Here is a 23,656-nt window from a genome sequence, read left to right on the forward strand (position 1 = left end):
AATTTTTATTTTCCACAATAGCTGTTCATATTGGTCATTTGCTTAAAAAGAGTCCAACTACTATCTATTTGTATATTTCCAGCCGAGAGCTACTACACCTCTCATAAATATTCTAACTCTTTTCCTTCAATAAGTAGTGAATATGTCTAATTAATCTTGAAGACTGAAATTGCCAAGGGCAAGTGTTTAATGATAAGAATTTAGTCTTGATAATTTGATTAATTAAAGCATTATTTAACAAATTAGCGAAATTATGCTTATGTACAATGGCATGATTCATTTTATTAATCTCTCTTCTGTTTGACTTCTTCCTGTTCAAACCTACTTATTTGACTAATATTATAGTCACCATGAAGATATAAGGATACAACAATATTCTTTATGATACTTTGAGAATACAATAAGTATCAAAACCAAGAAATTAAATATTTCCAAGATGTATTTATATATTGTAAATAATAGTAGGAATACTATTATTATTCTTGCTATTTTTAGATATATATTTTTATTATCTCTCTTCTTTTGATTAATTTACGTAAAATACAGTATATTATTTTATTTTACCTTTACATCTGTACGTATGTAGTTATAATCATTTTTCTTGCATGCTTTAATTGTTTATATATGATGTTACTTATTCATTCTGAGTACTTAATCAACCTATTATAACTAATAACTGGAAAAATTTAAATATATCCGTGATACTAGGCATATTAATTAAATTAAAAAAAAAAAAAAAAAAAAAAAAAAAAAAAAAAAAAATTAATTTAATATTATTAAATAAAACAGATCTGGGTCTGATAGGAAGACAGGAGCAAAACTAATCTCTTGTGTATGACATATAATTTAAACCCATTCAAGCTAATATTGAATTGTATTATTTATTTTGATGTTATTCTAGGCTGAATACTATAACAGAGGTTTATTTTATTTTAATATATGACAAGCGTCATATTTCTAACAGTTCCAAAATCATTAAACTATATAATCGATCTTGAAATGTTTTAAAAAATAAAAAAGTAACTACCAAAAAAAGTAGAAAGTTTATTAAGTTGTAAAAAAAAAAAGGAAAAAAAGGAAAAAAAAAAGGGAAAAAAAGCCTTTATATATACTACTACAGGAAATAAACTACTAGCAAGTATTATTCAGGAGAGTTGTTTATGCAAATATTTTAAGCAAAGTATACACAAAAGTATTATTAAATTATTTCTAATGCCAAGTACGTGTAACAGCATGTGTACATTATTGTTGTTATTTATTGCTGAAAAAGGATAAAATGAATTATTATGGCTGAGATTTTAAAAGGAAGAAGAAGAAAAAATAAAATTATTATCATAAATAAAACAGTATTATGTATATAAAGCACATTATATAGATTATTACTATAACCGTATTGCACTGTAATAATCTAATAAATATATGACATGTGTTATAATAATCATATACCATAATCATATACCATAATCATATGTAATAATATTGTCATATTTTAATATATCCTTGCTGAAGATGAATCTTTTTAATATAATTAGGATCAGGGATATTAATTTATTATATCCATGAAACATAGTGTATATATTTATCATAATTTTCCCTTTTTTTTTACAATGTTAATATAATAATAAAATTTTCTTTATTATTGTATATAAAAAAATTACTTTTAGATATTAATATAATAATACTAGTAATAGTTATAATAATATATATTATAACAGCACAAATTTTTCCTGAAAAAATAAAATAAAATACAAAATATTCAAGATATTTATTAGTACTTTATTTTGTGTACCTTAAATTTGGCGATCAATTTTCGAAAAAAAAAAGTAATATATTCCCTGTATCCTTAGTTACCGAAACCTAAAATACATATTTCTATTTTAGGTAATTCAAAATGAACAACCTTTCCATGACAGCAAATAAGCTAATTTACTGGGTATTAAAAACAATATTATCTCTTTATACATTCATTGTATACCATAATAGTTTTTGTTCACGAACATTATGACTGTAATATTAATTAAACGTATAAATATACAAATTTTATATTCCGCATAAAAGGTAATTTATTATCGAGTACCATCATTATTTACTGTAAAAAAAATAATTGATTATAATAGAGGAAGGCAAGGTAAGAATCATTTCTTTCTTTCCTTCTTTCTTTATTTATTTTTTTTTAATATAACCTTTTTTTTTAACAAAAATAGAATTAAACTATGAGAATTCAAAAAATAGTTATTGGAGAATATCAAATATCTCCAGCGATATCATTTTGTTTATATCAACTTCCATCACCTATAGTCACTCCACCCATTTCACAAACAAAAGATCAACAATTCATAAACTATTATTGTCTTGAAGATTTATTTTCTATCTTTGATCTTCAATTAGCAAGTCAAGATATAATTAATACTTTCTTACAATCTCCTAGTCTTTTTTTTAAAGACTTATCAGGTCGTTCCTATATTCAAGCTCGTGCTATGGCTGATATTGCTTCTAAACATCAAATTTATAACTTGGCAGATCTATGCTGTCTTGAAGATGATGAATTATTGGATGGAGGTGCTATTCCTCTTCTTAAAATGACAACCTTTGTTCGTTTATTAAATAAACCTATATGTCATGTTAATCAAGTTCATTTTGAGCCAAGACGACTTGATGGTACTGAATGGTTTTTAAAGCAAAATAAAAATTTGGATCATAAATTAGAAACAGCTTCGTCGCCTACATTGCCTGCCTTTATTTGTCCTCCCGCCACCTCTACCAATTCACCTCCTCTCCTACTACCAAGGTAAATATATTTGTACTCCTCCCTCCCCCTCCCCTCCCCCTTTTTTTTTTTTTTTTTTTTTTGAGTGACATTGATATTAATCTATTTTTTTTTTTATATATTTATACACATTGTAGTACACCATCCTCTTCACCTTCTCTTTCTTCCATGTCACCACCAAATAAAAGACAAACAGCTATTGAGCTGCCAAAGCCCTCAACACTTTTATTAAAACGACTTGCTCCTAAACATGGTACTAAAAAGAATTTAACTATTTTAACACCCTCCTATAATGAAAAAAGCAATCAGGGTCTAATTCAATCTGCACCTTTAAGAAGAACAACCATTCCTCCTAACCATCACCCCATCTCTCACAAAGTCTCTAAAGGTGGTCATATAACCAAAAAGCCATATTTTAGTAGTAATGATCCTGCTACTACATCTGCTACCGTTCCTTCTCCTTATTCTACACACCGTTTCCCAAATCCACCTATTGTCCCATCACAACAACCTGCTTGGCATCAATATCGTCCCTCACGATCTACTACGAAGACACCACCTGTGATGACTCAAAAACAAAAATTCCTACAACCCTTTGAATTCCTTTATGATCAAATTGAACAAACTAAACACCTCAAACATAACTTGGATGACCAAATTCGTCGTTCCTCAAATTTGATGCAAACTTTACAACAAGGTAATTATGTAGAAACTCTTGTACGTCGTCAGGTACGCGATATTGTGTCAAAACAATTTGAAAAGCAACTTTTAGAATGTACAGAACGCCTTAGCCGCTTAGAACAACGTATCGTTGGTAATAAATTAGAAGATATGTTGACACAAGTTTCAAATAGAATTCAACAATTAGAGTCTAAACTTTCATAGAAGAAAAAAAAAAATTCGTTATCCATTTTTTGATACCCACAAATTTAATAAAATTGTCTATACACCTTTTTATTTTAATTTATTTTATTTTTTTTTACACGATATTCAAGTCTTTATTAAGTATAAAAATTTATTTTTAGAATATAAATGTTGTACACATATAATGTGAAAAAAAAAAGATATTTTAATCAAAGAATCCACTATTGTCTTCGTCATATTCCTCCTACAAAAAAAAAAAAAAAAAAAAATACATTAGTTTAGTAACAAAAAAGAAGAAAATAAATAAATAAAATAATAATTTCTACTTACATAAGTGGTATTTCCATTAGCATCAATGGTTGTAACTATTTATTTCAATGAGTTTCATATTTTCTATTATTCTTATTATTATTCTATTTTACCTTGAACATCATTATCAAACCAACCATCTTCTCTTTCAACAATTCTTTGTCCTCCATATTCATCTAATAAACAAACAAATTGCATAAATTAAATAATAATAATAAAAGGGCCTGTATATATATATATGTGTGTGTGTGTGTGTCTATGTATATATATGTGCGTGTGTGGTTTACCTGTTGTAATGATGGTCTCTTTATCAGGTCCAAACCATCCACCATCTTCACGAATAATTGTAGTCGTAGTTTCTCCTCCATCTTGTGGATAACTAGGCTCAAAATTTCCATAACCGCCGTCCATAGGAGCAGGAGGAGGAGGAGGAGGAGGAGGTTGACTATAAACAGGTTGACTATCATAGGCATGCTGTTGTTGTTCTATATATTAATATATAAACCCTTACTGATTAGTATATATATATAAATATATAAATATATATTTATACCGAATTATTCTGATTTACCTCGTTCTAAATCACGTTGCTCTTGTTCAAGTCGTTCAATACGTTCAGTTTGCTCTTCTTCATGATGTAAAATACTACCAACAGCTAAGCCACCTGCAATACCTACAGCAGCTGCGCCAGCCATTTTCATACCACTTGACATACCACTAGGTTTTGTTTGAGGAACGGATGGAGAGGCACCATAGGGTTGTTGATATTGATAAGAGCCATACGCTTGTTGTTGAGGATAGGGTGATGCACGGTCATGCTGTTGGCTATAAGGAGATTGTTGTGGAGGAGGAGGAGTGTAAGGACTATTAGAGTAAGGTGTTTGTTGCTGTTGTTGTGGAGGATAGGGACTGTTGGAATAAGGTGATTGCTGTTGTGGTTGTGGTTGAGGTGGAGGATAAGGACTACCACTAGCATTAGAATAAGGTGAAGGATAGCCATGTTGCTGAGGAGGATAAGGGTTATAGCTAGCTGATTGAGGAGTATATGAACGATCTTGCTGTTGACCATAAGGAGATGGATATCTATTATAACCTTCAGGTCTTGAAGCTGGTGGAGGAGGTGGAGAAGCATAGTTACCATAAACTGGAGGTGCTGCAGCAGGTCTTTCCCAATGTGTAGTTCTTGTATTATGGTCTACATAATATCTATTTACACATATTTATGTTAATTGTATGTAATTATATAAAGGGTAGAGTAAAATAGGAAGGAAAAAGGCAAGATGAGGGGAGTTGCTTAATTAAATTGTATATATTCACTTACGGTCTTCCTTCTGGAGTGAATTTTTCTTCCCAACCTAAATATATAGTTAATATTTATTTTATCCTTTTTAAATAAATAATATATATATATATGTATACCTTGTGGCAATGGTCCAGACATTACGAAAAAAAAAATTAGATATATAAAAAAAAAAAAGAAAAAGAAGAAGAAGAAAAAAAAATATAATTATTATTTAGCGTTTTACCGAAGAAGCACATGCAGCAGCAGGAACTCTTTTTTTTTTTATTTCTGATGACTTCTTTTTCTATATTTGGTATGTAATTTCTGTTTGATAAACCCGGGCATATATTTCGGGATTATTTTTTTTTATTACTATTAGACAATAAATGTAACATAACACAAAATATGTATAGAAATACCAAGATGAATGGCTGTTGTTGTCTTTTCTATATTTTATGTATTTTATCTTATAAAGAACACCATCATGAAGAGAAGGTAATAAATTACGATATTTTATTATTATGGATATTATTATGGATATTATAATTAAAGTAGAAAACATTACTACTACTACTACTACTACTACTGTACATAGAGTTTACACTCAGTAGCTGCCTTTAACGCAGAGATTTGATTTTTTAACTCAGTAATGTCTAACGTCTTATCGCTTGAGGTCGATAATCTTGACATCCTTAATCGACTCATACCATCTCGCTGTTGAAGTAACTCTTCTTTTAATCGCAATAATTCCTTATCTTGTAATTTAATCTTATTTAATGATGTTATGTATTCTGCTTGAAGAGCATCTCTTTGTTCGTTTAAATTCATAGTGTTAGTAATAGTAAAGTTTTTACCATACTGTTGCTCAAGGTCCTTAGCTCGTTGATCTAATCGTTCATATTTCTGAATCCAGGAACGGACTTGGTTTTCTAATTCAATTGCTTTTAATTTAAGTCGTGACTTTTCTTCACGCTGTTGTGTTAAATTTTGAATCAAGTCAATAACACGTGATTCAAGTTTATGAGAGGCCTCCTTAAGATGATTGACCGAGCGTGCCTCAGCACGTAACACTATTAATTGATGTCGTGCTTGGAAACATCTTATAGCAGTTTGAAGTTGAATTACATAATTTCGAATCTTTTGGTATCGTTTACGACTCAGCCAGCCCCTTACAATCTTCTGAACCATGATTGCCGCATGTTCTCTTCGTAACATATTATATCTCTTTTTTGCCAAATCTCCACGAATCACTAAAAAAAAAAAAGCCGTTAAAAGAATGAAAAGAATTCATGAATTTTCTTTTGTCTTTATATTACCTGTTTGTAATTGAATGATAAAGGCTTTCGTTTTCAAAAATTGTTTTCTAGCATAATATCTTCTCCAATTACTTTGAATGACTGTAGCCGCTTTTTCTCGGCGCATATGCTCTAGAGCACGAACAGCTATTTGACGACGTGTAATAGCTTGTAACTTTACAATAGTTTGAAGAGCTCTCTTATATTGGAGACGAGCTAAGAAACGACGTACATTCTTTTGTATCATCACAGCGCATGTGTACAATTTATCTGATCTTAATTTTTCAATATAAGCAAGCTAATAAAATATTAAGGTATGAGTGATAATAATCTCTCTCTTTTTTTTTTTGTTCTCTAAGAATACTTATTTACCTGACCAGCACGGAAAAAGATTTTTGTAAGACCCATTTGATATTTATCAGTATCCTGGATTATATTATTTATGATATGAGAACATATCATTTTCGCATCTTTATTAGTATTATCCATTTGTGAAAAGTCAACTAATGCATGATATCTATATAATAAAATATGTTATAAAAGTGCATTAAAAAAAAAAAGGGGGTTTTTTTTCTTTACTCACCTCTCAACAAAATCTTCATAGGTCCATTTAGTTGGATATCCAGCACAACTAATACGAATTGTCTCTAAGACACCACAAGCACGTAATTGTGAAAGTACAATATTAGGCTCAAAGGCCCAAGCTATTTTAGCTTCATTAGGTTTAATACAACGAATATAATGAACGTTTGTTTCTCCAATCGTGTCCATTAAATTAATGAGTGAGAGCTATTAAGAAAATAATAATATTAATTCTATAATCCCCTTTTTTTTGTTATTATTATTATTTTACTCTAAACATAGAGCCTAAAGTAGGCTTCTTGGATTGACTCAGAGTCTTTTTAGGCACCTGATCAGTCTATACAAAAATATACACAAGTTTTAAAACTTTGCATTCACTTGCTTCTTTTCCCCTTATATGTATATATATATATATATATAAAGACTTACTATAAGATTTACTGGTGCAACAGGTTGAATCATATCTGCCAAGAATGTAGACTGAGAGGCATGAAGCAATGCCAAAAGTTCCTCAGGAACGGTATCCTTATTTTTATCCAAGAAGCCTTCAGACTCATACTGAACATCATGAGCATAATGTGAAACGACAAAGGCATTGTTAGAAAATCTAGGCTTCTTGAAATAGTCTGGACAATTACTGCCAAATTGCTGATAAAGCTTGTTACAAAAGCCCTGATCTGTGCCTGATGGCAAACGTGATTCTTCATCCAATAATGATAAAATACCCATCTTACTCTCAATCAACTCTATACATTTCTGATTGTCGCTAAACGAAATAAATTTCCAATCAATATCTTCCTTGATATATTCTTCTTGTTCAAGTTTGAATACGTGTTGATTAAACTAAAAGGTATTGAAATAAATAAATAAAATAAAATAAAAGGGAAGCAAGTGTGTATATTTATACCTGTTGTTGAAGTTTTTCATTCGCATAATTGATACAAAATTGTTCAAATGAATTCTTTTGGAAATGCTCAAAGCCATAAATATCCAAGACACCAATAAAACTCGCTACTTGCTCTTCTGGATCAGAGCATGACAGACTATTATTGATATGATCCACGAGCCAATCAAACAGATGAGCATAAATATATTTAGCTACTGAATCACGTACTACTTGTGCTTGTAAGGGGGATAAATTGGTAATGATTTTTTCTGATCTTGTCACGATTTGCTTTCTTACAATCCATTTCTTGAATTCAGTAGCATCAAGACCCAAAAGCTCAGTAGCAAGGGCAAGAGATTCTTGTTGGTCATCCAAAACAGCTGTCTCATTTCTTCCTCCGATTTCAATATTACCAAGATGTAAAAGTGCAGCTAAAAGATGAAATATCTCTGATTGGAGTTCTTCATGAATACCAATTGTTGTTAAAGCAGCTCTAGTCTCTTGGAAATCTTTTGCATCATCTACAGAAGGAATAACACCTGTTCCGCTTTGGTTAAGGTAGTGAAAATATGACCATTCTTTTAATGCCAATTCTTTTTTCTCATTTTCATTAGCACCTGCACACAACTAAAGAAAAAAAAAATTAGCCTCCTCAGTAATATGTAGGAAAAAGGATCTAATTTTACTTGGTAAAATATATGATAATTTCTCTCAGTTTCAGGTTGAAAGATAAGACGAGATCTTTCCAGTAAATAGGTTCTGATTTTAGCACCAATAATTGTACGTTCTTTATCAAAATGGATTTCGATATATTTACCGAATCTTGAGGAATTGTCATTTCGGGTTGTTTTTGCATTACCGAAAGCTTCCATAATAGGATTTGTAGCTAGAAAACACACATATTTTTAATAAGGAGAAAATGGCAAGGAGAATTAACGATGTTTTTACCTAAAATTTGTTCTTCTACCTCAGTCATGGATTCAATGCCTTTATTATCCATTTCCTGATCGTCTGCTGTAGCAAAATAACGCATAATATATTTTGCACTTACAGTTTTACCAGCACCACTATTAAAATAAAACACACATAAACATCTCCCATATTAACTCCTATTACTTTTTTTTTTGTTGGGTTTACCTTTCTCCTGATACAATAATAGTTTGATTTTTGTTATCTCTGATCATACATCTGTAAGCATCTTCAGCTATAGCAAACAAATGAGGTTCAAGTTTATTTCTTCTATTTCCTGAATATTTTTGAATAATTTCAGGTCCATAGAGTGGGACATGGGCAAAAGGGTTAGTGGCAATCAAAACGATTCCCGAATAGGTATAAATGTTTTTTTCCTCGTATCGAATCTTGATAGTATTTAATACTAGGGAGAATATTATTTAACAACAAATACACACAGAAAGACTGTTATTTATTTTTTTAAGGAGTTTTTTTTTCTTTTTTCTTTTTTCTTTTTTTTTTTTTTTATTATTTATTTATTTTTTTATTTTTTTACCTGAAGGTTCGTTGAGGTAACTAAGACTTGTCAAGTCTTCTGTATTCTCCATTTTGGGAGGATTTCGAAATGGGGGTAAACTTATTTTGTTTGATTCAATATCAACTAAACTAGCTTCAAATATATGTACCTATTATATATGTATATAATAGATATTTAATACGAATGAAGGTCAAGATTCATGGGTGTGCTCTTTTACTTTTTCAGGATTCATGTCATCTTGTAAACTCATTTTAATTATGGTATTATCATTTTCGATAGATATAACTGTTGCAGAAATCCATCCTTGTTCTTCATCAGGTAACCAAACAACAAGTCCTTTCGAATATACTTGTAGTAATTCTAGATTGCTTGCAGTCATTCTGCTTTAAAAATAAAAGTAAAACAAAATAAAATAATAAGGAGAAAAATGAAAATTTAAAGACTCTTGATTTTTTCAACTTTAAAAAATAGCTGAGTTGAATAATTAATTAAAAAAAAGGTTTTATCAATTATTATTTCCTAGACGGAGATAATAGATCAAAGTAAAAATTACCATTTTCTTATTCAATAATACAGGGGAAAAGAGATAAAAAAAACAAAACAAAACATAAAGCTCTTCTCGCAGAAGAAGATAATAGTGTTTAAATTATGTAATAAGTACTTCATGATATATGTATGTATATATATATATATAAAGGGAACTTCAAGCTACTGAAGATGAGTATTTACAAGGTCCCGTCCTAATAATTATCAAGCGCTCAAGAAAAGGAAGTTATAATTTAATCTGAGCTCCTACATGTAGTTGGCAAACCTTGTAACTATTACTTGACTAAACCTGGCCTATCTACTGCTAAATGTCATTACCCTTTAATAAAAAAAAAAAAAAAACTTAAAGAACTTTTGAAAGCTAAACAGTAATTAGCGATACAAACAATGATTTCTTCAAGTAAAAGAATATTCTGCTTATGCATTAAATAAGATTTCATCATACAGTCCGGCTGGTGGATATTGTCGGTTACAAAAAAAGTAATTGTCGGTCACGAAAAACTGAAATTGTCGATTACACGAAGATATAATTGGCGGTTATAAAAAAATGGTTGTCGGTTAATAAAAATATAATTGTCGAAAGAGAAGATTTAATTTTGTCCGTTAATGCAGTTCCTTTTGTCGTTCCCTTTTTTTTTTGCAAATTTTTGAGATCTCTACAATGACAAATACTTTTTATTTTAAAGAATGGAAGGGACAACCCTTTCGATGAGTATACTGAAAGAGTTTTTGATCCCATAAAAGGTATCTTGACAGAAATTACTTACTAAACCCAAGCATTGTACTTGAAACAATAACTAAACTGGCTGCAAGAGTTATTTAGTTAATAAATCTGTTGAAAAGATTAGTATAGTGAAAGAGGCTAAAGAAGCAAACACTCTAGACGATAAGTCTACCAAATTAGTAGTTTATAACACTTATACAGACAAGCAAAGAGAGGATTTTATTGATAAAATGATTGAAAATCCTGAAGAGAAAGGAAATATCACTAAATTTTCCAAAGAACTCTTGATTGACCACCCATGTACTGCGGGAAAGGTGGTGGAAAACATACCAAAAGATGGGGGGATGAGATGCTCTATAAGAAATCAAAGAATAATAGTGGATCTAAGAGTATTTTCATTGCGAAACATGAAGACTATATTAAGAATTTGATAGATGATGATTCTCAGCTCTTTGCTGATGACATTATAGAAAAATTGACTAAACAATTTCAGGCCTTTTCTATATCAAAGTCGCAGCTTAATCATCATTTAAGAAATATTATGCAGATTACTGTCAAAAAGCCTCATTTTGAAGCCGAAGTTAGGAACTCTGTTGACAATTTGGAGACAGGATACGAGTGGTTTATGTTTTAAAATGCAAAAAGATAAAGAGAAATGAGGACAGAGGGCAAAAGACAAGTCTGTGAAAATTCTGTATAGTTTATTCAAGGAAAAAATAATATGGAAAAATGACAAGGGATATTTATATATTTTTTTTGCTTGCAAGGTAAGTGATATTAATAGAAATATGTTTTGGATAAGCAAATATTGTTATAATAAAGCATTATTCATAAATATTGTCTCCGAATAATTCTGCTTGTAATAAGATTTATTTTTATCTTTATTCTCCCTGAGCTGTCGCTGTTACTAAAAATATACCCGATTATTATTTCTGGGGTAAGCAACGCGTCAATATTAATTCACAGCGAATACTCCAGCTATAACAATAATACCAATTATTTATATGCCACTATTATTATCATCATCCACTAAGATGTTATTACATAACAATTCAATATTATCAATGTATATATAATATGTATGGCTTGTATAAATAATTATGTAATTGAATATAACAGTCATAATACAATGTATATAATTTTTTTTTTTAATGCTCGAATACTCTAACAATGGCTGTTATTAAAACTGAATGTTGTAGAATGAATATTATGCTGTGAAGTACAATACATTAGCTTTATTTGAATAACCTCTTTATTATGTAATGAATGATGGTTTTTTTCTATTAACTTAGTTGTAAGGACGACTACAATCATAACAATCGCCACTTTATATAAAGTTTCATAGTAGAATCATCAGAGCCACAATCAAGGTGTGTTATCGAAAGTTTTTGTGAACACAAAAATATACCAATAGCTGTTAAAGGATCTAGTTGCTCAGTTGATTCAATTTCTGATAATGTGATTGAAGACATTAGTAAACAGCGCTTGGCACAGAAGAGACATGGAACTTCAAAACTATATGGATAAGCCGTAGCTGGAGCTAGCTTGCTGGTTACTGATGTGTTTACAATAGATACACCAATAATTAAAATAATCAGGTATTTACGGTATTTTTTTTTTATAAACTAATGTTGAGTAACTTGCTGCACGAGACATGTATCTGTCATTAACAATTTTTTTTTTGGACTTCTACTATTATGGGCGGACAGCATACTCATCGAAAGGGTTGTCCCTTCCATTCTTTAAAATAAAAAGTATTTGTCATTGTAGAGATCTCAAAAATTTGCAAAAAAAAAAGGGAACGACAAAAGGAACTGCATTAACGGACAAAATTAAATCTTCTCTTTCGACAATTATATTTTTATTAACCGACAGTATTCACCAGCTGGACTGGTACATACAATCCTCAAGTGTAAATCTTGTACTACCGTATAGAACTTCGATACTAATGCTGTTGAAAAGTATTTATGTTATTTTTACATACAAAGCGAAGAATAGTAATAATAAATAAGCTATATTCAAAAGAACCAATTGTACCTGGCTAATTTATTATTTATATTTATATTTATATTTATATTTTTTTAACTAAATATGATTGATGTCACTCTTTTGCATCCTTTCTTAACTTATTTGGCAAGTGAGCATAAAAATATAATCATTATTATTTTTTTTTATGCTGTGTACTTTTTATTATTTTTTCGAGTTTCATATTAATGTCTTATTTTAGACTAAATAGGAATCAATGCAAAACTGTTAAAGGTATTATTTACATGGTGAACAATACAAAGTGGACTTGTCTTTTATTTTTTATATATAAGAAAAATAAAGTAAAATAAAAAAACATGCCTAGACATTTTATATACTTGTATACAATGCAATACTGCGAACAAGCACTAGTCAAAGGAAAACTATAAAGTCAAATAAAAATATTAGAAGTCAAAAAAAAAAAATAATAATAATAATAATGTGTATTTAGAATCGAGTGCTACTACCGCAATAAATATAAATAATAAGCTTTTGCCTCGGTTTATCTATTAGCCAATTGTTTGTATTATCTTTTCCTCCCCCCTCTACAAATTAAACTATTTAATTCATTCAAATAATGATTCGCTGCTTTCTTTACTGTCATAATTCGAAAAGAGAATCTTTAATTGGCTTTCTTCTTCTTATCCTTCTTACCAATAATATAAGTAGTATTTGTTTTTTGTTTAGTCCTTATTCCAAAAGAAAAAAAAAAGCTTTTCCTTTTTGATTTCTTAGTCTATTCCTTTAAACTAGTCCTAACTAACTAATTTTTAATATAATTGATATCTAGTACTTGATTTTTTAAAATAAAACACAAGTCTACGGATATTAAGAGAATATTACATAAATGAAGCCTTTTATGTAATACATTTGATTATCGTTGAGCAAATTTGCTACTATGCCCAGAAGAGCAAATAAAATTTGAAACGATAAAAAACATGTATAGTATATCAGATGTAACAAGGTTTAGTATAATAAAATAACTTTATCCAATGACTTTGAAGATTTATGTTTTCATGTTTGATAAGGGATTTTATTTTATTTTATCAAGTTTTAATATAGTTAGTCTACTTAAGATATGCATATAAACTTTTTAGATTTAAAATGAAGGAAGAGTGTGTTCTTATCATAAAATTATAGTTTTAAACTATATATTTTTGATAAATAAATAAATAAATAAAAATAATAAAAAATAAGCTTTCGATTTATTTATTGTCTTTACTCCACCAAGCTATAAATGTATAATCATAACAGAAAAAACCTTATTAAGCTTATATGCGTGTTCTGGGATGCAGGTCTTTTTTTTTGTTATACAATAAAATAAAGAGTCTCATATAATGTAACAAATAGTCAAATGGAATTATTCATCAATGTGATATCGTTGAACAAAAATGCATGATAGGAGAACATTCATGTATGATGTCCTTATTATTATTATACTTTTCTCAACGGAAATCTTTATAATCAGTTTTTTTTTTCTTTTTTCTTTTTTCTTTTTTCTTTGTGCCTGAAATTTGAGATTAAACTCTATTTATGCAACATCATGGATATGTAATCTTTCACACTCATAAACAGATTTTACCCTTTCAGATAAGGAGATGTTAAAAATATACAAATGCATAATATCAAATGAGAGCATCATCATATCAATTTTGTAAGAGAAATAGAGTGTAACACGGTCTGTGCTGTTACTGTCTTGAATGTTCTTTGTGGGAATATCGGATCCGGGATGCTCCTTTTCACAAAATGCTATTTTTATAAAATAAAGCTCTAGAAGATATAATGTCGTGACAGAGTAAGGTGGCGTTTATTATAAAGTACATGATAGTTTCAGTATTAAACTTTCTTTTCTTCCCTTTTTTATTTTATTTATATTTATATTTTTATTTATATTTATATTTATCAGATATGAAGGCAGAGTATTGCGTCGATTATCTTTCCTATCAATGGTCACCAGAAGATTTGATTCAAACTTATAAAGAAAACTATAAACAACGTCAATGTTATATCATCAATACAATCACTCCTACTGATACTTTATTAACAAAAAATGAAAAAAGATTAAAGAAATCTGAAGAATATAAATTACTTCGATTTCAGAATGCTTTATGGAGAACGATGGCTAGAGATTGTACAAACCAGCTTGGCCAGTCTAATAAACTAATTCACCCTTCCACTGTTAGTTGGTAAAATAAAATAAAATAAAATAAAACGATTAATTATAATTGAACGTGATTATTTATAATATCATATCATAGGCAAAAAGAATCTGATATCACATGTAAAAATAATATATAACATGCAATAATAAAATAGTTACTAAAAGGAAGAAAATATATAAATACATATATACATGTTTATTTAGGGCTATATGGTCCAATCTATACAGCTACTTCCAACAATAGAAATATTGAGATGGAGAAGAAGAAGAATGTACAACAACAACAACAGAAAACTTCTCCAACGCTTAAACCTGTTTTAAAAAAGTATAACAGTAGTAACGTCACCCAAAACATACCGACTTATTCCGATAATAATGTTATGATAGCATCACGTACTAATAGCTTTAGTAGTATTAGTAGCAAATCTTCTTCAGTTCACTTTAATCCTGAAATTATCGAGATTGAATATCAACCTGAATATCCTGTTTCCTCTATTATTGACAATGACAAAAATAACAACGATATGATTTGGTCTTCACTCTTGTTACAAACTAGCATTTCTTTAAAGTCTTTTCCTCGTTTTATCTCTATCTCTAAACAACAAATAACTACCATGACTAAAAAGAGAAAACAACTATTACATCCTTCTTCTTTACAATTTGTGGCTTTGTTAGCTTCTACGATGAAATCGGTTATTTCTTTGTCAACTACTTGGTTGTTATTTCAATGCTTATCTTGGTTAACAAAACAAAAGAATATAACAACAACTGCTGGCCAGTCATCATCAACCAAAAATAATGTAAACACAAAGAGGGAGAAGGGGGGAGATCAGCGATGTTGTTGAAAATCTTATTATTATTAAAAGAAAAAAAATTGTAAATAAAATGTTCAAGATACCAAATGGTATACTTTTTCTTTTCTCTTTTTTTTTTTTTTTTTTTAAAAAAAAACAAAACAAACAAATAAATAAATGAGTAGACTTTAGGGCTTAAAGAAAAAAAAAAGATACCATAAATAATATAAACACATGAGAATTAGTGTCTTCTGTAATTCATTAAATTTAACAAATCATCAAGAGCACTTGTAATAAAATACAATTGTATTCTTTTAATTACAAATAAGCCAAAATAAGCTTTCAAAATAATTTTACATAGCATCTCTAATGAACAAGGATATTAGATCAAAAGTCGAGAGGAATAGAGTTGATCATTCATGTTCAGAGAAATTTGAATCCAATATAACTATTATTAACAGAATAAAAAGCTTTTAAAAATTGACATGATATTTAAAGCTTATGTGTCTATTATAGTATTCATAATAATAAATTTAAGAAACACCAATAATAAAATAAACACGACATTATTTACAAAACTGTACAAACTGAGCTACCTAAACCTATATTAGGACATTAGGCACAACAAAGCATAGTTATTTTGTTTTATTCAGTAGCATGTATTTATATAAATAATGGCACATTACTAAATCATAAAAGTTTTTTTTTTTTTTTTTTTCATGACCTAAAGTAAATAAAAGTACATAGCTATAATACATTAACAGATATAAAATGAATAAGCTAATAACATATTTTTCAAAGTTATAACAAAGCACACACATAACTGATATATATCTAATAGTTCAACCAAAGACTTGATATTGGAAATGGTTATCTTTATACTGTATTACTGAAAAGATGTAGTAAGAATTACTCATGTTTTCTTTGTACTTGAAATCATAAATATATACATATATGGAATATAGATTATTTAATAAGCTATGGTATGCATCATATGATTATTATTATTTAGCATATAGTTTAAAGTGCTTTGGCTTAATTAGTATGACATTCAGTACAGCTGATAAGCATTATTACTTTTGCCGATGGGCTAAAAGCAGAAAAAAAAACTATATATATGGAAAAAAACAGTAATCAATAATTATCAGTGTCTTTTTAATTCAATAAAGAGTAAAGCAAGTTAATAATGGGAGTTAAAGTATAGCAATTAATAATTTGATGCTTAGAATAACTATAGAGCTTACTAACCATGAGTATGTTGTCGAAAATATCAGCAACTCTACTAAAACAAACCCTTAACAAAACCCCAGAAACTGCACTATTAATATAGAGTTAAGGAGAGTAAGATAGGGAGAAATCTTATTACTCGATGATTTTCGTTTTCTATCTTTCATTTGGATGACTGAGATTTATAGATAAAAGTATCTTCTATAATAATCTCGAATAGTTCGTTTATAAGCCTGATAAAACGAGAAATAGTAGTGATTCTTCTTAATACTATCTTATCTTTAGTGGAATCCTCGAATGGTCTTTCGTTTACTTATCATATTGATTATCGTCAATAACAGCTACAGATCTTTTTTTTTTTTTTTTTTTTTTTTTTTATTTGTTTATTTATTTGTGTTTTTTTTTAACAAAGATGATTATAGCACTATATTTGACAAAGAAGGACTTATTATTGAGAAAAAAAAAGAGTCATTTTAATTAAATCTGTTGACCAATCTTCGAAAACGCGTCAAAGCTCAACTTAAAGTAACTATTCCACACAATGTTATGATGGAAGAATTCTTTCCTAAGAAAAGGAAACAACTACTCAACACGATGCTTCTAGTGATGAAGATTAAAGAAGATATGTTTATTTTTTTAACAGAAATGTTTATGAAGTTAAAGGAGATAGCTAAAGCTAAGAATAGAAACTAGGATCTAGTATGTAGATGAAAATAAGCTTATTAGAATCTCTCTTTAAGAAACATATTTTTTTTTAAAAAAAAAAGAGCAATTAAACTTTCTTTTTTTGGGTTAAACTAATCTCTGAAGTCAGACAGCTCTTTTCAGAAATTATCCAATTAACCATAGTAAGAATATAAATATATTTTTTTTTGGGGGGAGGGGAAGAAAGGGGAAGAAGAGGGGAAGAAGAGGGGAGGCAACGGAAGTTAAATTATTTCAGGGATATATTGTACCCGATAAGATAATGCTTTTACAATCCTCACTTTTCCGATGCAAGTTTTCATATATATAAGTTCGTGTTATATTCTCGGATAAGCTTGTCTGCTTTCTTCTTTTTTTTTATTTTATATGTAAATCATGCTCTTCACGAATAATAATATTTCTTCGACTACAAATAATTTAATATTAGACCATCTCTTTTATCAATCAATTCAATCAAGAATTCAAAAGGCTCTTTCTTATGAAGAAGAAGAAGAAGAAAATTATCAGGCCGAAACAGACAATAATAACGTTATTGAATCAGTTGTAGAAGGTAAAATAAATAAAGTTTATCAACTGAAAAAAAAAGAAAGTTTAATTGTCGTATCGCTTACAATAAGGCATACTTTCATCCCGAAATAATAAAAAATTAATAAGAGACAATAAAGAAGATGCTAAATTTGAACAAAGATTAAATCTTTATAAATTAACAAGCCTGGCCATAGATCGTCGTAGCAGTGGTACTATTCATCACGTGACAATTCCCAATCCTATTCATATTAATCGACATAATAATAAAAGATACAACAGAAATGAATTATTGTTTTCAAAGCCTTTCAGTCCACGCTGTTGTCGCCGTCATCGTCGTCCAAATTGTTGTTCATCTTTAACCTTAAGTCAACAACCAGGTTTAGCAGAAGCAATACCAGCATTTTTGAAGACAAGTGCTAATATGCTGAGATCTGCACTCGAAAATCATCAAGGTGTGGCAAAGCCCTTGATGGTAGCTGGTCAACAAGTGATGGGAGGAGGGATGCCTCCACGTTGGTATGACCTCTTTCTAGACTTTTTAACTCAAGCTGCTATCCAGAGTTATATGTGTGATGGTAAAACAGGACTTGAGACTATTTATGACATATTTTCATATGGCTATGTAGAAGATGAGGATGAAGAAGATGAAGAAGTGAGTGAAGAAGAAGATGAAGAGGACGATGATAACTGGAATGTTAAAGCAGCAGATCATCATTTATTATTTCCAAAAACGAGAACAATGTTTTTATTCAAGCTACAAGTACGTGAAAGAGAAAAAGAGGTAAATACTATTTAGTTCATAGAATTTATTACTGAAAGAAAAAAGGGGGAATTAGTTTATACAAATTAAAGAAGGAAATACATTAGAAATACACTTTAAAGAATTAGAAAAACTTTATCCATTAGTTTATTTTGAAAGAAATCTATGTAATTTTATCCAAATGATACTAGAGCATATGGAATTGCCTGCGTTAGATAAGGTAAGAAATAAATAAAATAATAATTCATGTAAATGTATCACTTATTTATATAATCTTACAGTGCGATAGTTTGAGTCCAGTTAAATCTCCTGAAGATTGCTTTGATAAAAAAGCTATCATTCCTCCCTTATATAAATACGCAAGTGATGGCTCGCTCTTTATGCCTGAAATACCAGATATTATTGACGATACTAACGATAATGATGTAGTTACTTTTTCTATACCCCAAAAACGTTCAGCTTGTTTAGCTGAATTAATTGATAATGATAATAATAAACATTTCCGCTATTAAATAAAAATCTATTATGCAAAAAAAAAAGAAATAATAATATGATCGCTATCATCCAATCATAACATGATTTTTTTTTCGAAATTGTTTATTTTAAAGTAATTTATTCGTTTTTTCTTTTTCTAAAAACAAAAACTATCACTTTTAATGACTGACTACGCTAATTTGCGAAAGATTGTAACAGGAGATATTATTGTTAAATGTAAGATATGTCTTCTTCCTTTTTTTTTTTTTAAAAAAAAAGAGAAATTAACATACATGTATAGGTCGACTTGGTAATGACATCCGCCGTATACCCATCAATCAAATACCTACTTATGATGAGTAAAGTATAATAAATGAACATATTAAATATATAAACTAATGAAATTTCATTAGATTATGTTTAATGATGTGTCGTGTTTTTAAAGATAAACTTAAAACACCTGAAAATATGATTATGAAATATATGGATGATGGTAAGAAACAAAAAAAAAAGGCTTTATTATTTTGTTATGTATTAGTTAACATTTTATTATGTAGAGGGTGATATGATTAATATGTCAGGTATTTGCTTAAAAAAAAAAAAAAAAAAAAAAAAAAAAAAAAAAAAAAAAAAAAAAAAAAAAAAAAAAAAAAATTATATGTATAGTAATTCAGCTTGTTCAAATTTATAAAATATAGATGATAACGACATTACACATGCTATCTCTATTAATAATTTACTCAAAATAACAATTTACGATAAATCATTTAGTGAAGAAAATGCTAATGACGAAGTGAAATTATCCCTAATTAAGCTTCGTGATAGTTTAACAGAGTTAATCAATAGAATTGATGGAAAAGAAGAAAAAGGGGAGGATAGAAAGGGAAAAGATACAAAAAATGTGGAAGAAACTAAGCAGACTCGACGACTTACTCCCTCTGAACTAGGTAAATAAATTAGTAATTATACTACTTTATTGACTAATGTTTATTAATATTAGCTTCTTTCGATACCAGTACAACACATGAAGAAGAAGCCTCTTCTGTAAAAGAATTAACCAATAGTATTTCCCCTGTTTCTACAACTACTGCCTCTGTTCCATACTATCCTCCACCTCAAATACAACAACAACAACAACAGACTGTGCCACATCATCCTAATTATTCTCAACCTGCTCCTCCACCCCCCTCTCAATTAACAATTGGACAGCAGCAACTAATTCCACACCAACATCAACCTCCTCAGCAACCTTATCAGTCGCAGCAGCCTCTTCCTCAGCAATATCAATCTCAACAGCAATATCAACCTCACCAGCCACACCCACCCCAGCAGCCACACCCACCCCAGCAGCCACATCAACCCCAGCAGCCACATCAACCTCAGCAGCTTCAACAGCCTCCGCCTCCGCAAACTCCTACTTATTCGTCTCAAAGACAATATAGTCTTTCTCAAGTTCCTAATATCCCCCCTTCCCAAAACCGTAATCCTCTTTCTTATTTGCCTCCTCCACCTTCAACCGCTAATAATGCTACACCTCAATTGCCTCCTCAGCCTTACCAACCTCCTACTAATACTACTCATCATTGGCAATAAAATAGCTTTTGTTTTTATTACTGTTGAAAATAAAATAAAATAAAGAAATAAATAATATTATTTGTAAAAAGAGATTATATATATATATTAATATAAATGTATATAAAAAATTATTCAATATAAACAGGAATTCCGTACACAACAGGTGCAGCTCCAATAAGGTAAGATAAGGAACATTGATTTCTTGACTCTGTCACAGCTTGTACAATTGACTTGTTAGTTGATGTTGTTGTCGTCATACCCCAGGCACCTAACATATATTTAGTCAATCTATCAATACTTCGATCTGTCACATCCCACAAATTAGCAACTACTGCAGGGCTTCCAGCTAGCAAATAATTAAGTACATAACCATAAGGATCAAACTCTCCATTAGCCTCCAAGACACCACTACTACAACCCATCAATAATGAAACAGCACATTTAGGCAATTGACGCACTGTTGTACCCCTCATAAATGCTTGCCCAGCACTATGTCCAAAATACATATAGATATCTCGTGTCTCTAGAGCACGTTGGCATTGTAATTCCATTGGCATCGTCTGAATCACACCGTCCCATTCGGGTATACTTTTAAAGTAGGCTTCAAAGACTTTTTGTGTATCCTTCAGGTCACCGCCTGGGTTAAGTACGTAAAAAGCATTTCGTCTTGAAACCTTTAGGTCTTGCCATCCATCTATAAAGTTATCATATTGGGCCTGGCTATATAGGATACGGTCTCTTAAAAAGGAAAGACAAGGTAAACGTGATGTAGGTTGTGTGCGAAGTGTAGGTAAGGACTCGATAGGGAACATTTGGAGATATTTATCCAGAATAAGAATAACATGTTCCTTATTGTTATTTTTGAGACACGAATCTATACCTGCCATACTACATTTTTCATGATATCGTCCCATTAAGACTCTTAATTGGTCTGTCAATTTCCTATGATCAATTTTATCATCAAGTGTCTCATCATTTTGTTGTTCACAATAGGTAGATACTAAAAAGTGTGCGATGTCTTCTAGTTCATTTTGGGTAGGATATCGTCCTAATCGAAGTACAATACGACACAAAGAGAGACTAAAATCGACTTGTTTTAATGGTGTATTTACTACTTCTTTTACAAGCTTGTAAACGAGATCATTTAAATTTTTTTGAAACTTGACTAATTCTTCTTTAAATACAGGTGCACGTCCTGAAAGGAGTCCTCTAAAACCACTTAGCCAATCATTTTCCATTCTTTCAAGTAATGTCTTTAGACGACCATCTAACTCTTTACGTCGTTTCCACCATGCTTCAATTTGACTCTTTTCTGTACATTTCAAACTATCATGGATTGTCTCATCACTACCTTGAATAATTGCCCGTAACTCACCCATAGCATTATCATAACTGATACCATTATGACGTTGTAATGGTAATCGAACAACAAATGGTGTTTCCTTGGCTCTCAACTGAACTACGTAGAGTTCATTGCCTATCAATGTCATCGAGCAGACTGTCCAATGGTCTGGTAAAAGATTTACAAACTTGTCTTGAAGTAACTGATGACTATCATCGCAATCTTCATTTGTTGACGGTAATGATTCTTCATGATAGCGTTCTGTGAGAGTCTTAAGATGGGATTGCAGCCAATGGTCATGTAGACTAGGTTTTATAGTAAACTTTTGTTCATATATATTTGGCCAATCAACCTCATTTGATAATATCGAAAGTCCCTGCTTCATTTTGAGACAAGCTTGCATTTCACGTCGCATATGTACACCATTTGCCATTGATAGATAAAAAGAATTTAAGAGAGCATCATCATTTGTTACACGACTTGCTATACGGCTCTTCATAAAAATAGCAGTTCCTAATGTATTACATAATGTTTGTATAATACTTGCACGTGCCGTTAGAGAACCTACTTGATATGCTTCTAGAAGGCGCTCTATTGCAACTGTCAAACTATCCTGTACACGCATATCTATCGTTCGTCTCTGTCCAATATTACTACGAGCCAATTTCATCTTGGGTAATATCATTGTTTGTTCATGGTCTTGAATTCCCTTCAACTTTAGACGAGAAACAACAGTATTCAGTTCTATCTCATCATCAATCATATATCCAGACTCCTCAAGCTTTTCTAAAAGGTCAAGAGCATCATCAAGTCTTGATTCAGCCATTACACACGCCTTTTGTAAAATAATCGAGCTCTGGACACGTTGTAATCCAAAACATTCATATATATTATCATTTTCTTGCTCAACAAGTTGCTCAAGTTTATCAATGATAGTTTTAGACATTAATTGATCCATTATGCTACTCGCTTCATCATAGGTCGTTAATGCTAAATCATTAAACTTGTTTGCTGTTGCTAATCGGGCTATCATTATCTTTAAGCGGACCTCATCTAAGCCTTTAGAACCAGCTCGAGTTGCGTTCTCTAATTCGGCTTGTGCTCGTTCCAAGTCTCCACTTCTCCAATAGAATTCACTTGCACACAAAAATGCTTCAAAAAAGAGAGCATTTGACATAACCTTTTGTGCCAAAAGTGGAGCTTGTTTGATAAAATACTTAGTTTCGTGACATGATCCTTTACGCATGTATAAATCTGCAAGGTGAATAAGGCAACGGCTCGTTTTACGAGCCATTAGCCATTGTGATTCACGAAATACAAG

At 30.1% G+C, this 23,656-nt stretch overlaps 10 protein-coding genes across 10 annotated transcripts; 5 read left to right on the forward strand and 5 right to left on the reverse strand.

Moving 5' to 3' along the window:
* The first annotated feature begins 2,123 nt into the window (after positions 1–2,123).
* Positions 2,124–3,748, forward strand: BX663DRAFT_539262 (uncharacterized protein). Its single transcript, XM_051530709.1, has 2 exons — positions 2,124–2,788; positions 2,905–3,748. The coding sequence occupies exons 1-2, from the start codon at positions 2,214–2,216 to the stop codon at positions 3,650–3,652; spliced, it is 1,323 nt and encodes a 440-aa protein (XP_051387828.1). The 5' UTR covers positions 2,124–2,213; the 3' UTR covers positions 3,653–3,748.
* Positions 3,745–4,526, reverse strand: BX663DRAFT_12648 (uncharacterized protein). Its single transcript, XM_051521527.1, has 5 exons — positions 4,512–4,526; positions 4,228–4,446; positions 4,054–4,116; positions 3,962–3,996; positions 3,745–3,875 (listed from the first exon to the last, which is right to left on the reverse strand). Exons 2-5 carry the CDS (start codon positions 4,349–4,351, stop codon positions 3,837–3,839), a joined length of 261 nt encoding a protein of 86 aa, XP_051387829.1. The 5' UTR covers positions 4,352–4,446; positions 4,512–4,526; the 3' UTR covers positions 3,745–3,836.
* Positions 4,352–5,414, reverse strand: BX663DRAFT_492188 (uncharacterized protein). Its single transcript, XM_051525181.1, has 4 exons — positions 5,360–5,414; positions 5,262–5,295; positions 4,512–5,146; positions 4,352–4,425 (listed from the first exon to the last, which is right to left on the reverse strand). Exon 3 carries the CDS (start codon positions 5,079–5,081, stop codon positions 4,638–4,640), a length of 444 nt encoding a protein of 147 aa, XP_051387830.1. The 5' UTR covers positions 5,082–5,146; positions 5,262–5,295; positions 5,360–5,414; the 3' UTR covers positions 4,352–4,425; positions 4,512–4,637.
* A 281-nt stretch (positions 5,415–5,695) lies between these two features.
* On the reverse strand, positions 5,696–9,897 carry BX663DRAFT_464247 (P-loop containing nucleoside triphosphate hydrolase protein). The gene is made up of 12 exons (XM_051524013.1): positions 9,692–9,897; positions 9,493–9,622; positions 9,123–9,360; positions 8,934–9,052; positions 8,672–8,871; positions 8,007–8,612; positions 7,529–7,942; positions 7,371–7,436; positions 7,101–7,306; positions 6,890–7,034; positions 6,539–6,815; positions 5,696–6,472 (listed from the first exon to the last, which is right to left on the reverse strand). The coding sequence occupies exons 1-12, from the start codon at positions 9,851–9,853 to the stop codon at positions 5,805–5,807; spliced, it is 3,231 nt and encodes a 1,076-aa protein (XP_051387831.1). The 5' UTR covers positions 9,854–9,897; the 3' UTR covers positions 5,696–5,804.
* A 1,196-nt stretch (positions 9,898–11,093) lies between these two features.
* On the forward strand, positions 11,094–11,378 carry BX663DRAFT_425024 (uncharacterized protein; the record flags this gene model as incomplete). Its single annotated transcript, XM_051522465.1, has 1 exon — positions 11,094–11,378. One exon carries the CDS (start codon positions 11,094–11,096, stop codon positions 11,376–11,378), a length of 285 nt encoding a protein of 94 aa, XP_051387832.1.
* Positions 11,379–14,623: 3,245 nt separating this feature from the next.
* On the forward strand, positions 14,624–15,850 carry BX663DRAFT_492200 (uncharacterized protein). Its single transcript, XM_051525182.1, has 3 exons — positions 14,624–14,955; positions 15,028–15,050; positions 15,135–15,850. Exons 1-3 carry the CDS (start codon positions 14,678–14,680, stop codon positions 15,773–15,775), a joined length of 942 nt encoding a protein of 313 aa, XP_051387833.1. The 5' UTR covers positions 14,624–14,677; the 3' UTR covers positions 15,776–15,850.
* Positions 15,851–17,844: 1,994 nt separating this feature from the next.
* Positions 17,845–19,246, forward strand: BX663DRAFT_492204 (uncharacterized protein). The gene is made up of 4 exons (XM_051525183.1): positions 17,845–18,206; positions 18,274–18,965; positions 19,052–19,164; positions 19,226–19,246. Exons 1-3 carry the CDS (start codon positions 18,032–18,034, stop codon positions 19,070–19,072), a joined length of 888 nt encoding a protein of 295 aa, XP_051387834.1. The 5' UTR covers positions 17,845–18,031; the 3' UTR covers positions 19,073–19,164; positions 19,226–19,246.
* A 277-nt stretch (positions 19,247–19,523) lies between these two features.
* BX663DRAFT_492215 (uncharacterized protein) lies at positions 19,524–21,095 on the forward strand. Its single transcript, XM_051525184.1, is given in 6 exon segments — positions 19,524–19,777; positions 19,832–19,911; positions 19,976–19,999; positions 20,117–20,365; positions 20,419–20,787; positions 20,806–21,095. The coding sequence occupies 5 exon segments, from the start codon at positions 19,842–19,844 to the stop codon at positions 21,009–21,011; spliced, it is 918 nt and encodes a 305-aa protein (XP_051387835.1). The 5' UTR covers positions 19,524–19,777; positions 19,832–19,841; the 3' UTR covers positions 21,012–21,095.
* Positions 21,096–21,139: 44 nt separating this feature from the next.
* BX663DRAFT_404099 (peptidase family C50-domain-containing protein) lies at positions 21,140–21,496 on the reverse strand (the record flags this gene model as incomplete). Its single annotated transcript, XM_051522243.1, has 1 exon — positions 21,140–21,496. A coding segment is annotated over one exon (357 nt), but the record flags the coding sequence as incomplete, so codon positions are not given.
* A 33-nt stretch (positions 21,497–21,529) lies between these two features.
* On the reverse strand, positions 21,530–22,645 carry BX663DRAFT_413767 (peptidase family C50-domain-containing protein; the record flags this gene model as incomplete). Its single annotated transcript, XM_051522320.1, has 1 exon — positions 21,530–22,645. A coding segment is annotated over one exon (1,116 nt), but the record flags the coding sequence as incomplete, so codon positions are not given.
* Between the last annotated feature and the right edge of the window lie 1,011 nt (positions 22,646–23,656).

This window comes from Cokeromyces recurvatus, assembly GCF_025118155.1.
Source record: "Cokeromyces recurvatus strain NRRL 2243 chromosome Unknown BX663scaffold_1, whole genome shotgun sequence".
Taxonomy (NCBI): Eukaryota; Fungi; Mucoromycota; class Mucoromycetes; order Mucorales; family Mucoraceae; genus Cokeromyces; species Cokeromyces recurvatus.

What these genes read in the sequence shown, in the direction of transcription:
- BX663DRAFT_492204 (XM_051525183.1), top strand. Translation starts at nt 18,032, where the DNA reads ATGCTCTTCACGAATAATAATATTTCTTCGACTACAAATAATTTAATA. An exon ending in TATTGAATCAGTTGTAGAAG is followed by an intron (nt 18,207 to 18,273) that starts GTAAAATAAATA and finishes GCTTACAATAAG; the next exon opens with GCATACTTTCATCCCGAAAT. An exon ending in TACGTGAAAGAGAAAAAGAG is followed by an intron (nt 18,966 to 19,051) that starts GTAAATACTATT and finishes GAAATACATTAG; the next exon opens with AAATACACTTTAAAGAATTA.
- BX663DRAFT_539262 (XM_051530709.1), top strand. Translation starts at nt 2,214, where the DNA reads ATGAGAATTCAAAAAATAGTTATTGGAGAATATCAAATATCTCCAGCG. An exon ending in CCTCCTCTCCTACTACCAAG is followed by an intron (nt 2,789 to 2,904) that starts GTAAATATATTT and finishes TACACATTGTAG; the next exon opens with TACACCATCCTCTTCACCTT.
- BX663DRAFT_492215 (XM_051525184.1), top strand. Translation starts at nt 19,842, where the DNA reads ATGATGTGTCGTGTTTTTAAAGATAAACTTAAAACACCTGAAAATATG. An exon ending in TGATATGATTAATATGTCAG is followed by an intron (nt 20,000 to 20,116) that starts GTATTTGCTTAA and finishes TATAAAATATAG; the next exon opens with ATGATAACGACATTACACAT. An exon ending in ACTTACTCCCTCTGAACTAG is followed by an intron (nt 20,366 to 20,418) that starts GTAAATAAATTA and finishes TATTAATATTAG; the next exon opens with CTTCTTTCGATACCAGTACA.
- BX663DRAFT_12648 (XM_051521527.1), bottom strand. Translation starts at nt 4,351, where the DNA reads ATGGACGGCGGTTATGGAAATTTTGAGCCTAGTTATCCACAAGATGGA. An exon ending in AGAGACCATCATTACAACAG is followed by an intron (nt 4,117 to 4,227) that starts GTAAACCACACA and finishes TTTGTTTATTAG; the next exon opens with ATGAATATGGAGGACAAAGA. An exon ending in GTTTGATAATGATGTTCAAG is followed by an intron (nt 3,997 to 4,053) that starts GTAAAATAGAAT and finishes TGAAATAAATAG; the next exon opens with TTACAACCATTGATGCTAAT.
- BX663DRAFT_492188 (XM_051525181.1), bottom strand. Translation starts at nt 5,081, where the DNA reads ATGGTAACTATGCTTCTCCACCTCCTCCACCAGCTTCAAGACCTGAAG.
- BX663DRAFT_464247 (XM_051524013.1), bottom strand. Translation starts at nt 9,853, where the DNA reads ATGACTGCAAGCAATCTAGAATTACTACAAGTATATTCGAAAGGACTT. An exon ending in ATGAAAAACTTCAACAACAG is followed by an intron (nt 7,943 to 8,006) that starts GTATAAATATAC and finishes AATACCTTTTAG; the next exon opens with TTTAATCAACACGTATTCAA. An exon ending in CTTTAGGCTCTATGTTTAGA is followed by an intron (nt 7,307 to 7,370) that starts GTAAAATAATAA and finishes TTTTCTTAATAG; the next exon opens with CTCTCACTCATTAATTTAAT.
- BX663DRAFT_492200 (XM_051525182.1), top strand. Translation starts at nt 14,678, where the DNA reads ATGAAGGCAGAGTATTGCGTCGATTATCTTTCCTATCAATGGTCACCA. An exon ending in CACCCTTCCACTGTTAGTTG is followed by an intron (nt 14,956 to 15,027) that starts GTAAAATAAAAT and finishes ATCATATCATAG; the next exon opens with GCAAAAAGAATCTGATATCA. An exon ending in AAAAGAATCTGATATCACAT is followed by an intron (nt 15,051 to 15,134) that starts GTAAAAATAATA and finishes ATGTTTATTTAG; the next exon opens with GGCTATATGGTCCAATCTAT.